This window comes from Acomys minous (genome assembly GCF_964271855.1).
Source record: "Acomys minous genome assembly, chromosome: 11".
Lineage (NCBI taxonomy): Eukaryota > Metazoa > Chordata > Mammalia > Rodentia > Muridae > Acomys > Acomys minous.
In genome coordinates this window covers 68,101,040-68,116,526 of record NC_140492.1, presented here as the reverse complement: position 1 = coordinate 68,116,526, position 15,487 = coordinate 68,101,040, and the positions used below count along the sequence as shown (strand labels likewise).

General features: G+C 41.6%; 1 protein-coding gene across 1 annotated transcript in view; it reads left to right on the top strand.

Moving 5' to 3' along the window:
* Positions 1-2,009, top strand: part of LOC311608051 (uncharacterized protein) — a gene marked incomplete at its 3' end in the record, with an annotated part of 30,746 nt that extends 28,737 nt beyond the window's left edge. The window contains exons 10-11 of the mRNA XM_084800336.1: positions 1,240-1,491; positions 1,977-2,009. Of these exons, the coding sequence (XP_084656462.1) occupies positions 1,240-1,491; positions 1,977-2,009 (285 nt within the window). The remainder of the gene's footprint in view (positions 1-1,239; positions 1,492-1,976) is intronic.
* Between the last annotated feature and the right edge of the window lie 13,478 nt (positions 2,010-15,487).

Below are 15,487 nucleotides of genomic sequence, written 5' to 3'. Positions count from 1 at the left end.
CTTTGCCTCTACAAGTATATATAGACACTTTGTTGTAGAACATGACAAAGACATTGCTGTTTACAAGATTATTAGTACTGACTTGAATTGAGGTTGTCTGAATTGTTGCTGTATTCCTTAGAAACATAAGTTTAGGATTCAGGATGTCACTCAGCTTTAGAGAACTTTGCCCATGAACGTGAAATGTGTCTTGAAGTCCTCCCTCTACAAGAAAGTCCTACTGAATTTGTACTATAAAAGTTCTATTTCCACATCAATATTTGTAAGCTTAATTAGGGGAATACTGGCTACAGTTCAGGATGCTACACCTAGTGTCAAGGAAATGTACAACACAAAGGATTTGTCATAACTTCCAGCTAAACTTGATCTTTACAATATATTTATATTGTAAGTTAGTCTTACTCTGTATATGTTTTTGTAACTCATTTGTTTATTGTCTCTAAATGATACATGAAGCTTCACATTAAATATTTCTTTGTTAGAAATAGTAATGTGAGGAAGGTGTCAGTAACAGACATCAAGTTAAGTGGAAATAAAGAGATCAGTCACTGGGGTTAGATATGTAGTTTCGTCTTACCAGACATTCAGGCCAATTTTAGAGAATTCCTTCTGCCACATGGTCTGCAGGTATTTTCAATGTCTATACTGGGCGATATAAAAGGAGCAGATATTCATCACAGTGATTCTTAATATACTTTGTAGACTTAGAATATTCTGTTGCTGTGAGAAGACACCATGGCCAAGCCAACTTCTCTGGGAAAGCATTTGATTTGCGGATTGTTTACAGTTTCCATGACTCGTGCCTGGGACTGCAGCAGCAAGTAGGCAAGCATGGTACTGAAGCACCTGCTGAGAGATTGCATCTGATCCAGAAGCATGAGGCAGATTTAGATTTGGGAGGACTGTCAGTGACACACCTACTTGAACAAGGCCATGCCTCTCAATCCTTAGCAAAAAAGACTGACCAAGCATGGAAAAAGTATTCAAAATTATGAGCCTACTGGTCTCATTCATTCAAACTTCAGATTATATTTCCACATATCAAATAGGTATTGTTATGGAAGTTATATACAATACAGTCAGTGCAACTAGACCATGGAAGACCTGCACTCTAGGCACCAATTTTTGCTAGTATTCTGTAAAATAAGAGGACGAAAAAATAATTTAATCAGGTACAAGTAAACATAAGAGTCATGAGGTTGAATCAGGCGGAGTAACTGTTTACTACCTCACCTACAGAAAATCACTCCAGAAGAAAAAATAAAGAAGAAACGCAATGTTGAATGCATATCTTTTCAGCCTCGGTCTTCTATGAAACAAGATGAGGCAACAATACCCGAGCAGAGAGAACTGCAGCATGAACTTCGTAGAGAGCACATAAGAAAAGACTCAAAGGAGATTGTTCGTTCAGAACTTGAGAATTCTGAAAATATCATTTCTCCTGAAAAAGAACCCCCATCTGATGGCTCGAGAAGAGCAATAAATGTAGAGGTAATCCCACCATGTTGAAAAGTAAGATTTTTTAGTGTAAGATATGAGATGTTTCTGGAGGGCCTCCCTCTGCAAGGCTGTTTATTGTTCAAGACATAAGGAACCCAGCCTTATCAATGTTCCTGCGTTTTTCTTACATCCTTCATCACAGAAGTTCCTTTGCCAGTGATCTTTTTTTTTTTTTGTTATCAGTTTACTCATATTACATCTCAGGTGTTAGCCCATCCCTTGTATCCTCCCATTCCTCCCTCCCTCCTGCTTCCAACCCTACTCCCCTCCCCTATGTCTGTGACTGAGGGGGACCTCCTCCCCCTGTATATGCTCATAGGGTATCAAGTCTCTTCTTGGTGACCTATTATCCTTCCTCTGAGTGCCACCAGGCATCCCCATCCAAGGGACATGGTCAAATATGGGGCACCAGAATTCGTGAGAAAGTCTTTTCTCCTTGTCCGCTTAACGGTGGAGAATGTCCTTTCTATCGGCAGGTCTGGGTAGGGGTTCGCATTTACTGCCTATAGTTTCCTTGGTTGGTTCCATAGTTTGAGGAGGACCCCAGGGCCCAGACCCGCCTGTAGTTTTCCAGGACCCTCTGGATCCTTCTATATCCTCATTCTCCCAGGCTTCTCACACCTAAAGTCTCAATAGGATGTTCTCCCTTCTGACCCACTTTCCTGTAGGTAAAGTTTTTCATGGGGACGTACCCCTTGGACTAGTGTCTCGATATAAGTGAGTATATACCATTTAACTCTTTTTGCTTCTGCGTGAACTCACACATTATGACAATTTCTGCTTCAAATCATTTGTCCACAAACTCCTGTGTACGGACTGTTATTATGAGCAAGGTGTCAGTAACAGGCATCAAATTAAGTGGAAGTAAAAAGATCAGTCACTGGGGTCAGAGATGTAGTTTCCTATTACCAGTCATTCAGGCCAATTGTAGAGAATTCCTTCTGCCACATGGTCTCCAGGTGTCTTCAGTGTCTATACTGAGAGATGTAGTAGGAGCAGAAATTCAACACAGTGATTCTTAATATACTTTTTAGACTCAGAATTTTCAGTGGCTGTGAGAGGACACCAGGGCCAACTTGTCAGGGAAAGCATTTGAATTGAAGATTGCATACAGTTTCCATGGCTCGTGCCTGAGACCTCAGCAGCAAGGAGGCAGGCATAGTACTGAAGTAGCAGCTGAGAGATTGTATCTGATCCAGAAGCATGAAGCAGAGTTGTATTTGGGAGGATGGTCAGTGACACACCTCCTTGAAGAAGGCCATGCCTCTGAATCCTCAGTAAAAAAAAAAAATAACCAAGCATGGACAACGAATTCAAAATTATGAGCATTCTGGACTCCTTCATTCAAACTTCTGATGATATTTCCGCATATCAAATAGATATTGTTATGGAAGTTATAAACAGTACAGTCAGTGCAACTAGACCATGGAAGACCTGCACTCTATGCACCATTTTTTTGCTCATATCCTGTAAAATAAGAGGACCAAAAAATAGTTTAATCAGGTACAAGTAAACATAAGAGTCATGAGGTTGAATCAGTCGGAGTAACCGTTCACTCCCTCACCTACAGGAAATCACTCCAGAAGAAAAAATAAAGAAGAAACGCAATGTTAAATGCCCATGTTTACAATCTCGGTCTCCTATGAAACGAGATGAGGCAACAATACCCGAGCAGAGAGAACTGCAGCATGAACTTCGTAGAGAGCACATCAGAAAAGACTCAAAGGAGATTGTTCGTGAACAACTTGAGAATTCTGAAAGTATCATTTCTCCTGAGAAAGAACCCCCATCTGATGGCTCAAGAAGAGCTATAAATGTAAAGGTAATCCCACCATGTTGAAAAGTAAGATTTTTTTAGTTTCAGATATGAGATGTTCCTGGAGGGCCTCCCTCCGCAAAGCTTTTTATTGTTCAAGACAAAAGGAACCCAGCTTTATCAATATTCCAGCGTTTTTCTTACATTCTTCATCAAAGAAGTTCGTTTGCCAGCGCTCTTCTAAGAAATAACTTAAAGTTGTCTCTTGAACACAATAGAGTTTTTACGCACATGTATGTATACTTCTTTGTCTTACTTTCCATTCCCATCAGTGCCCCTTAAGGTATTTTTTTCTATCTCCTCTGTGCTGCATTGTTTGATGATGCTTGATAAGTTTTAGAATGTGTGAGGTTTTCATTGAAGTGACATATTGCATCAGCATATTTGACATTGAAGGAAAAAGTAGGCTGTTATGTCGAAGTCCCAGTGTGTTGTATAGAATGAGGAAGGCCTCACTACATTATTTGCTCTCAAATGTATATGAAGCTTTGCACCCTCCAAATAGCATTACATTGTTTTCAGAACATTCCCTTGCTTAATTATCTAATTAATTCAGTGGGTATTCTGAGTAGCCTTCATAAGCCAACATTATGGAACCATCTCTTCTATTTGTCACACTGGGAAACATCCCTTAAGATGTTTAAATAAAAACTTTAGACTTTCGTCATATTACTCCAAGTGAAAGTAGTCAATGGTTGTATTAGTAACATTCTACTGCTTGCATAAAACATCATGATCAAGGCAGCTTATAGAGAGAAGTGTTTGTTTGGGGCAAGGCTTATGGTTCCAAAGGGAAACCTACAGTGTCATCACCAACATGGCCTCATGCAGACAGGCAATGGGCTGCAGAAGCTGAGAGCTCATATCCTTATTCACAAACCGGAAGCAGATAGCTCTGTGGAAATTGCACTAGTCTTTGGAAAACTCAAAGCCTACCTGCAGAGAAGCATCTCCTCCAACAACGTCACACCTCCTACTTCTTCCCAAAAATAGCTACATCCAATAGGGACCAAGCATTCCAATCTATGTGAGTATGGGAGCTGTTCTCCTTTGAGCTGCCACAGTGGAGCTGGAACAGACCACCACTCACACATGTGACAGTTATGGTTAAGTAGTGAGAGGCTGGAAGGCATCTTCAGATTCTGTACATGCAGCTCAGCAGCTCCCTCTGCTTTGGGTAATTGCACACTTTTTCATGCATTTCAGAATTCACCTTCATTATTTTGCTATCCCAGGATCCCAGTGGGCCATTTTGAAAGGCCATGGGTAAAGGACTGACGCAGTAGAGTGGAGAAAGACTTCTCTCCCATTTTGAGGATTCTGTAAACTCTAGACTATGTCCTTAAGCAGAAAGGAAGCAGAGGTTATAGGATATCAGTGGCTGTAATGACTAAATTACACTGAGCCACAAATATTTTGGGACTGACATCAAGAGTGACATTAACAAAAAAAACATGCTAAAATGAATGGAAATCATAAAATTAATGAACTGTAACATCTCTTTATTTCTTGAAAGGTTGAAGAGAAGTCGACTCATCTGTATGAACCGCATTTTAGATTCTTTCAGCGTAGACTTCCAGCCTTGAGGGCTACTGGACACAGGAAGATAGCTCCTGCTGCCTCTACTGGTGATGCAGGTGACACAGATGCCATGGACAAGGCTCAAAAGCCTGAATTGGTTTGCCCAGTTGCTTTAAATCTTTGCACTGAGCATGAAAGGGGCCAGCCACACACTGACTGTGAGCCTGCTGCTTGTCACCTCACAGCTGACACCATGGATCCTGCTCACGGTACTGACCTGGCTCTTGACTCTTGTCTTCTTGCTCAAGGCAATGGTAACAGGCTCAGCACTTGTGCTGAATCTGCTGCTCTTTGTGGTCCGCAAGCCACTGAGGACCCTACTAGTGATACTGACCTAGCTGTTGATGCTGCACATTCAACTGACCTGTCCAGAAAAAGCATGGGCACCAGCACCACCCTTGATCCCGCTGGAGGCACAGGGTTCACCACTCTTCATGTTAATGACACAGAGCTGGATTCTGATTAGTGGGTCTTGGTCCTTTGCTTGCCATGTCTCTGGTTAGCGAAGGGAGCCCTGTGTCCGGATCCACCAGTATAAGTATTTTCATGGAAGTTTTATGGTGCATTGCAGCCGAACACTTCCCTCAGGGAGGTAAACTGGTCTTCACAGTGATTGGCTATCCCAGAGCTCATGTCCAAATCCCAGTGGTCCTAACCCCATTGGTCAACAGAATGTATGAAAGGCTTAGTTCTACAAAATGAAATAGAAGTCCTCCTCGATGTTGGTCTCTGAAGTCTTGTTTCCAGTGTTGGCAATTCTGTTACCCTCACTCACTCATGGGTCCTGATGCCCACAATAAAAGTTCTTGGCACTCATAGTAGGATTTAATCCTATTAAATTATCTTCTTGCCCTGGTTTTCAAAGAACAGCACATACTGTGTACTCATCATTTTTTAAGACAAAGTGTGACATCGTTCATTAAGGGAATATTAAAACTTCCCCTTTTATTCTAAACAAAAACAAGGAAAAAACAAATGCTTCTATATCATACAAAAGGTCACTATTTGTATTAAATGATAAGAGGGAAATTTGGAAATTTTTCCTTTAAGCAAAAGAAAAACAAACAAAAACCAAATACATATGCTATCGTCTTATTAAAGGATAATGTTGAGTCTAAGTGTATTTCCTGGTAATAAAGAGTAATCCATGTTAGCCAAGTTATTTACACTTGAAACCAAAAGCAGCAACTTTCAGTAGGTCTCCCATTGCTCAGCACCTGAGAATGTATTCAGTTGCATATCGCTGGGCTTCCTAGGCAAACAAGGAATAGAAATGTGTCTGAAGTATTTACCACCAAGACTCTGAGGGGTTTGACACTTAAATTATATCATCAGCAATTTAAAAGAATCATAAAAATCTGTTTCTAATACAAAAGTTTCGATAAAGGACAAGACGTGTGTGTGTGTGACATATATGTAAACATATATTATTTTTAATAAAAACTATCACTTAAACAGAGCTCAAATCAATGTCATGCACAGCTTGGTTTGATCTCTTAAATGTACCCAAGAAGCTGGAATCATAGATTGATTCCATGTCTAGATACTGCAGCTTCCTGAATACTAGGCTTCCACAAAAACACCATTCTTTTGCTTGGCAAGCCTCTGTCTTCACTTCTGCCATCTCTGAGTGTGTCAGAAGGAAGAGAAAGAGGCTAGGACTAAATGGAAAACAAGTATCACCTGAGTGTAGTCAATCATGATGGCTTCTCTCTCTACTCTCAACATGGATTATGAGAATGAAATGTTTCTATTTCTTTTCTACCTATATTCCAAACCTAAGAAAGGAATCCTTTATAATAGGCTCTTAAATCTGTAATCCTTTTGGAGTAGAAAAACTTCACCAATAATAACAACAAAAATTGTGAATGATGAAAATATACAAAAAGAGTAGGAGAAAAGTTGATAAGGAAGAGTTCAGGGCCCACAAAGAGGTTTCCAGGATGGAGAAGAAAGGTATGACCGAAGTGTTTTCTTACCTGAGAAGATTGCTAGAAAAATCCTGAGCAGTGTGCCAGCACATGAACTAAAGACTGAAATCCATGGGGTTTGTTTCAGCTTTTCTTTAGGTTAAGTGTCTGTGAACTTCTCCCAGAAGGCAGAAGGCTACTAGGAGCCTGCCAAGATAAAGTCAGTGAGTCTAGACTAATTTTTTCTTCTTAGGTCACATTCAGGTCTCAGTGATCATGAAGAAGTTTCAAACTACTATTAAGGGAGAAATCAAAAGTGCTTTGTTGACCAAACTTTTTCTCTGCTTCCCTTTTCCATCATCTTTACATTCATGCTGCCCCCTGCAGGAGAACACTAACCCTCTCTCCATTTCTTGGATTGTGATGCAGAACTACAAGTAAGAAGCACAGTCACAGGGACACTGGCTCCAGCACACAGGTGCTTTGGGGGGACGATGGGCCTAGAAAACGACAGGGAAGCCTAACACAAACCATGAGGCAGTCATTTTTTTTGATAGATTCTAATGTTCAGTACTTTACATATTTTCTGGTTGCTTGTGTGGTTTCCTTGAGGCAGAGCCTTACCATGTAGACCAATTTGGGGCCAACTCCAGACCCATGTCTCTCAACTTCCTCAGTGTGGAGACTGCAAGTGTATACCACACTTTGAATTCTTCAGTCATGATTAAACTCTGTAAATTAAAATGCATAGATTTCTTACACTTTATAAAATAAAACATAAAGATGGCATACAATTCACTTATTTTAGTACTGTAGGTTGGAAATTACTTCTCAGACTTTTTCTTTAGAGTTATTTATATAAAATTACCATAGATAAAGCTTTAACCAGCAGTTCAAAGATCACCTGTTGCATCTCTACCTTTACATCTTGCTTGGATATCGCTTCTGTTCCCTCTTGTTTTTAACTTTGAAATAATCAGTGAGTTTGGTCTTAAGAGAGAAGTATCACATACTATTACCAACACCTGTGGTTCTTCTTCACAAAACTAATCCTATCTGGGTTTGCTTATCTTAAGAGAGTTTAATCTGTTAAACTACAAAGGACTCTTAATCAGGATTTTGGACATCTTAAGCCTGATTCTATGAAAGGAAGGAGAGCAAAAGAAAATGTTCAAATGAATTAAATACAAATTATTGAAAAGTAAGAATGTATGTACATTGGATTACATAGTGATAGACACCTTACTAAAATCCTATTAATTACAGACTCATACCCAATATCAGGAAAAAAGGAAAAACAGTCCCATTTCACATATAAAAGAATATGATGACCAGTGTTGTATTTCACAAGGAAAAACAGGGAACAAGAAAATAGAAAAGAAACATGCTAACAAGCTCATACATATATATGTGGGAGTTAATACAGTCCAAAGACTAGCAAGAATTTATATGATGTGACAAATGCCACTGCCATTTGTAAGAATTATGACATCCGATCTGGAAGGACACAAAGAACTTCTACTAAAAATATTAGAATGTTTACCTTGGGACATGATATCTGTTTCAGCCAAATGAAGATTTTCCTAAAATACACAGACTTCACTAGGTAAAGCAGAACAGAACATTGCAACACCAATGTGTCTACACAAAAATAAAATACTTACAGTTTTTCTTCCTTTAGAAATAAAATTTTCCCAAAACAGAACACTCTCGTGACAATGTAAAGAGAAATTTGTCTTTATTAAACAAATGTTCTAAAATCAATTTTCAGAAAAGTCATTTCTAAAGATAAAGAACTGTCTTCTACTTCCTTAGAACTGATGAAGAATCTGGGATGTCAACAAGTCTACAGCTGGTGCTTCCTGAGGCACAGACAAGCATTATTAACCTACATCCTGGGCTGCCATGAGTCAGCACAGGAAGGCCAGCAGAAGCAAATACATCCTGCACTGCCCTGTTGTCAGCTTTAAATCCATGCACCTGTCTTGTTCAGAATGACCACAGATGGATTCCTTCTAAACCGAAACTCACCATCCTTAACATGCTTATTTCAAAATCTAGTGAAATCAAGGTGGAGATGAGAGTACATGAAAATTGAAGTGCAAGATTGTGAAAAAGAATACATTGAGAGGCGAAATAGTGTCATAGAACAGGTGTTTGGCTACCTGTATATACGTTGTCAGGCGGCATATAGCAGTAGGTACCACACAAGTGATTTCTGTTTCAAGAATGGATAGTTAGACTTAGGACTGAAAGTAAGATTTCCCTCATGGCATGTATTCAGCAAGTAAGAGTCAGGGAGGGGACCTTCCACCTCGTCCTCTGCTCACCCCCTACCACTGTACCTTTAGCTGTGTAAGGAAACCCATGTGCAGGTCACAGGTAACGAGGAAGTGGGAACCTTTAGTATGTGACAGTGAATTATTGTAAGTAACTCAATGACCATATGAGTGGAAGAAACAACTAAAGTGTTTACTCATGAAACCCTCTTTTTGTGGACAAGGTAGGCAGCTATGTGGTAAGGTAAGTACTTGATGTATATGAATCCCTAACTTTGACCCCAAAAATCTCAGAGAAAAAAGGAAGAGAAACACTTAGCAATTAAAAATTCATTTCTACATTTTCAGGGGGCATATGGACTATCTCTCTTGTCCTCCCTGTACCCTAAAGTTGTCTTTTAACCTTCCCCAGATCTTGGTTCATGCTGATATAAGCCTGAGTAGCACTTTGTCTGCCCTGCATGCTATTAGTGGTACAATAGAATTAATTTCTCCTGGATCTTATAGCTTCTGTCCAACTGGATGACCAGGGTTGTGAAAAGGGCTTTTAAAGGGCAGGAGCAGGAGTTTGGAAATTTGTCCTTTGAAGAAAAAATATTTCTGACTACATCAGCACAGTTAGGACAGGCAGAGCATGCTCCCCGCTGACTGTTTAGTCCTCAAATCTTTGATAGCAGAGTGTGAGACACTTCTGAAAGAGGTGGTGTGCTTAGTCTAAATTCACCCCCTATCAAGCTTTCTATTCAATTATTGTGTCTGTGTCCCCCCACCTCTCTCCCTCTCTCTCTCTATCTCTATCTATCTATCTATCTCTAGCTCTATGTCTCTGTGTCTCTCTCTGTCTCTGTCTCTGTCTGTCTGTCTGTCCATCCGTCTCTCTCTCTCTCTCTCTCTCTCTCTCTCTCTCTCTCTCTCTCTCTCTCTCTCTCTCCCTCTCTCCCTCTCCCCCCCTCTGCCTCTGTGTGTGTGTATGTGTGTGTGTTTGTGTGTGTGTGTACCATAGGCATGTGGAATATGAAGTGCACCATGCATGTGTGCATTGGCTAAAAGAGTCCATGTGGCTTATCTCTGTCAGTGTCTGCCTTCTAAACAGAATTTCTTATATCCCCAGCAGTGTGCATTTGTGGCTAGCCTCGCTGACCGGCATGGTAATGAGATCCTTTGCATGTGCTTGCATTTGTATGGCAGACGGTGTGTGCACGCCTGTGTACAATCCTCCAGTAAGAGCACAGCCTTCTATGAAGAGGAAAGGAAAGACTGGGGTAAAGACTGAAGAACCTGAACAGCTGCAGCATCACTGCACGGTTCACCAGATGACACAGGAGCCCAGGCTGCGGGCGCTGTGTGTGTAGCTAAGAGGGTTCCCTGTGTCAAGGATCTCTGTATTTCATGAGCTTCTGTTCCTCACAAGTCTCCTAGACACAGCGAGGGAAAGAACACCTCAGAGTATTGTGCAGGTCCAGTGGGGAAGAGCTTCTGTCCAGGAAACAATCTCTGATTCACAGTGTCTGAGGGATTGTGCGCCCTTCCTTCCTTCTGAGCTCTGTGCTATGTGCTGAGCTGACTTTCCTTGAAAGCACAGAGATTGCCTGCCCCTGCCTCCTAAGTGTTGGGATATAAATGTGTGTGCTACCATGTGTGATAAAATTACATTTTTATTTGGGAATATTTTCTTCAGAGAAGAAATTCTCCTGCCAGACTTTCCCCACCTCTCCTCTCATCTAGAGCCAGTCACTTTCTATCTCTCAATAGAAAAGAAAGAAGCTTCAAAGGGATTATGACAAGACATGGTAGGGTATGACATGAAAAGATAAGCTATGGATGACATGATAAGATAAGATATGATATAAGATATGATATGATAAGATATGATATGATATGATATAAGATATGATATATAATAAGATATGATATGATATAACATGACATGATATGATATGATATATGATAAAACAAAAACTATTCATTAGAGTAGGACAGAGCAAAGAGAAGGAAAACAGCCAAAAGCAAGGCACAATAAACAGATTTAGGTGCAGAGAATCCCTCATTGAAACCCTTGGGAGAGATCCAAGATGGCGGCGAGCAGTGTGGACCATGTTTGAAAGCTCCAGTGAACAGTTCAGGGAACTGCACAGATTTCTGAGCCAGGAACACCAAGGTCCCCACACCACGGCAGCAGAACTGCTCCACAGTTCGGAGGGACCAGAGTGCGGAGGACCTGCTTGCCCCTGCACACGGGAGGAGCAAGGACTTTCTTGGATCAGAGCAGCAGCGGCAGAGACAGCAGTGCCACCAGCAGCACCAGCGGCACCAGCGGCTGCAGCGGCACTAGCGGCGGTGGCTGAGGTTTGCAGCTCAGAGCCTTCCAGTGGAGGCGATTGGTGTGGTGGACGGTGGGAGTTGCTGCAGGAGAGGGGACTCTGGACAGGATTTGGGTCGCGTGGTGCCTTGAGACCCAAACTAGACTCAGCAGACAGTTCAGCCCCAGAGTCCTGGGTTTGCTCAGTGAACTGTGCCGTGGAGAAGCTGGCTCAGCTCAGCAAGCAATTCGGCCCAAGGCACAGCTCCCCTGCTGTGACACAGGCTAGGCGGAGCACTCACTTCCACCCTAGGCTCCAGCTCAGCGCAGCTGCAGTTTTCCTGCTGTGATGCAAGCTGGGCGGAGCGCTCACTTCCACCAGGTGCTTGCTCAGCGCAGCTGCAGTTTCCCTGCTGTGATGCAAGCTGGGCGGAGCGCTCACTTCCACCAGGTGCTTGCTCAGCGCAGTTGCAGTTTCCCTGCTGTGACGCAAGCTGGGCGGAGTGCTCACTTCTATCCTAGGTGCTTGCTCAGCGCAGCCGCAGTTTCCCTACTGTGACGCAAACTGAGCGGAGTGCTCACTTCTATCCTAGGTGCTTGCTCAGCGCAGTCGCAGTTTCGTGCTGTGACACAAGCTGGGCGAAGCGCTCACTTCCACCAGGGGCTTGCTCAGCGCAGTCGCAGTTTCTCTGCTGTGACACAAGCTGGGCGGAGCGCGCACTTCCACCCTAGGTGCTTGCTCAGTGCAGACGCACTTCCCTGCTGTGACGCAGGCTGGGTGGAGCGCTCACTTCCACCCTAGGTGCTTGCTCAGTGAAGTCGCAGTTCTGCTGTGACGCAGGCTGGGTAGAGCGCTCACTTCCACCCTAGGCGCTTGCTCAGTGCAGTCGCAGTTCTCCTGCTGTGGCAGACGGTTCAGGCCCTGAGAAACAAGCTGAGCTTGACACGTGGTTCGGGTCCAGTATCCCTGGCTGGACTTGGCAGGGGACCCAAAAGGTTGTGGATACCTTGGCCTGATCCAACGATCATTCAGAGTCCCAGAACGATTGCAGGACCCACAGCAAAGGGGAGCTGAGGATCACTGGCTGTGAGAGCCCAAAACTACAGGGGTAACCTACTGCCATCCACACCAGTGAAGTATCAGGGCTTCCAGCATACGGAAATCGTGAGAAAACAAGTGAATCTATCATCAGACTCCCTCCACTCAACTCTGGAACTTACCCAACAAAAACAGAGACGGCAAGATGTCTAAAGGACAGCGTAAAAGCATACGCAAAAACCCCCAAAACAACATGGCGTCTCCAGTTCCCAGCTATCCCAAAGAAAACAACCCAGAGAACTCAAATACAATGGAAACACAAGAAAATGACCTCAAATCCTTGGTAATGAGGATGATAACGGAGGAAACAAATAAAATTCGAAATCAGATGCAGGAAGACACAGCCAAGCAGGTGCGAGACATAAAAGAAGCACATAGAGTGGAACTGGAAATTTTTCAGGAAAATGTAAACAACCAGATGAAAGAAATAAAAAAATCTGTTCAAGATATGAAGATGAAAATGGATTCAATGATAAACACACAGACAGAAGAAAAACGAGAACTTGAGGCCTCAGAGAAGAAGGCGAATGACACAGTGCTGAGCTTTTCTAACAGAATCCAAGAGATGGAAGAATGGATCTCAAGTCTAAAAGACACAGTAACAGATCTTGAAGCAACCATGAAAGAAAATGCCAAATCTGGAAAACTCCTGACACAAAACATCCAAGAAATTAAGGACACCATGAAAAGAAGAAATCTGAGGATAATAGGCATTGAAGAAAGAGAAGATATCGGACTCCAAGGCCCAGAAACTATTCTCAACAAAATCATAGAAGAAAATTTCCCCAATCTAAAGAAAGAGATGCCTATAAACATACAAGAGGCATACAGAACATCAAATAGAATTGACCAGAAAAGAAAAACTGCCCATCACATAATAATCAAAACACAAAACATACAGAACAAAGAAAAATATTAAAAGCTGCAAGGGAAACGGGCCAAATAACATTTAATGGCAAACCTATCAGAATTACACCCGACTTCTCAGCAGAGACCATCAAAGCCAGAAGGGCCTGGACAGAGATCCTGCAAACCCTAAGAGACCACAGATGCCAAGCCAGACTACTTTACCCAGCAAAACTATCAATAACCATTGATGGAGAAAACAAAATATTCCATGACAAAACCAAATTCAAACAGTACCTATCCACAAATCCAGCTTTACAGAAGGTACTAGAAGGAAAACTCCATCCCAAAGGGTCAAGCTACAACCAAAACTACTCAGGAAATAGATAACTATACCATGGCAAAAACACAACTACATAAACGCCCGACTGGAACCAACATCAAAATTAAGACTCTTAATAGTAACTGGTCATTAATATCTCTCAACATCAATGGTCTCAATTCTCCAATAAAAAGACACAGACTAACTGAATGGGTGCATAAACAGGATCCAACATTCTTCTGCATTCAAGAACACATCTCACCCATAATGATAGGCATTACCTCAGGATAAAAGGTTGGAAAAAATATTCCAAGCAAATGGTCACAAGAAGCAAGCAGGTGTATCCATTTTAATATCGAACAAAATAGACTTTCAACCAAGATTAATCAAAAGGGATGAGGATGGACACTTCATACTCATCAAAGGTAAAGGCAACCAAGATGACATCACAATTCTGAACATCTATGCACCCAACACAAGGGCACACACATTTGTAAAAGATCTGCTAAAAAGGCTTAAACCACACATCAATCCCCACACAATAATAGTGGGAGACTTCAACACCCCACTCTCACTGAAGGACAAGTCATCAAAACAGTAACTAAGCCGAGAAATAACATCATTAACCAATGCCATGGGTCAAATGGATCTAACAGATATCTATAGAACCTTTCACCCAAACAAGAAAGAATATACCTTCTTCTCTGCACCCCATGGAACCTTCTCCAAAATTGATCACATCGTAGTTCACAAAGAAAGCCTCAACAAATACAAGAGGATTGAAATAATACCTTGTATCCTATCAGATCATCATGGGCTTAGGCTGCAATTCAACAACAACAGAAATAACAAAAAGCCTACACGTATGTGGAAACTAAACAACTCTCTGCTAAATGACACCTGTGTCAGGGAAGAAATAAAGAAAGAAATCAAGGAGTTTCTGAAATTCAATGAAAATGAAGGAACAACATACCCAAATTTGTGGGATACATTGAAAGCAGTGCTAAGAGGAAAATTCATAGCACTCAGTGCCTTTAAAAAGAAATTGGAAGCATCTCACATAAACACCTTAACGACACAACTGGAAGCCCTAGAAAAAAAAGAAGCAGAAACACCCAAAAGGAGTAGATGTCTGGAAATAATCAAACTCAGGGGTGAAATTAACAAATTAGAAACTAAGAAAACAGTCCAAAGAATCAACAAAACCAAGAGCTGGTTCTTTGAGAAAGTCAACAAGATAGACAGACCAACTAACTAAAAGGCAGAGAGACAGTATTGAAATCAACAAAATCAGAAATGAAAAGGGAGACATAACAACAGACACTGAAGAAATACAAAGAATCATAAAATCCTACTTTGAAGGCATATATGCCACAAAATTTGAAAATCTAAGGGAAATGGACGATTTTCCTGATCAATTTCACTTGCCAAAGTTGAGTGAAGAACAGATAAACAAGCTAAATAGTCCCATTTCCCCTACAGAAATTGAAGTAATCATTGATAGTCTCCCAACCAAAAAAAGCCCAGGGCCAGATGGTTTCAGTGCAGAATTCTACCAGACCTTCAAGGGCGAGCTAATACCGATACTCTTCAAGCTACTCCAAAAGATAGACAGGGATGGAACACTACCAAATTCATTCTATGAGGCCATAGTCTCATTGATACCTAAACCTCACAAAGACTCAACAAAGAAAGAGAATTTCAGACCAATTTCTCTGATGAACATCGATGCAAAAATACTAAATAAAATACTTGCAAAACGAATACAAGAGCACATCAAAGATATCATTCATCATGACCAAGTAGGCTTCATTCCAGGCATGCAGGGATGGTTT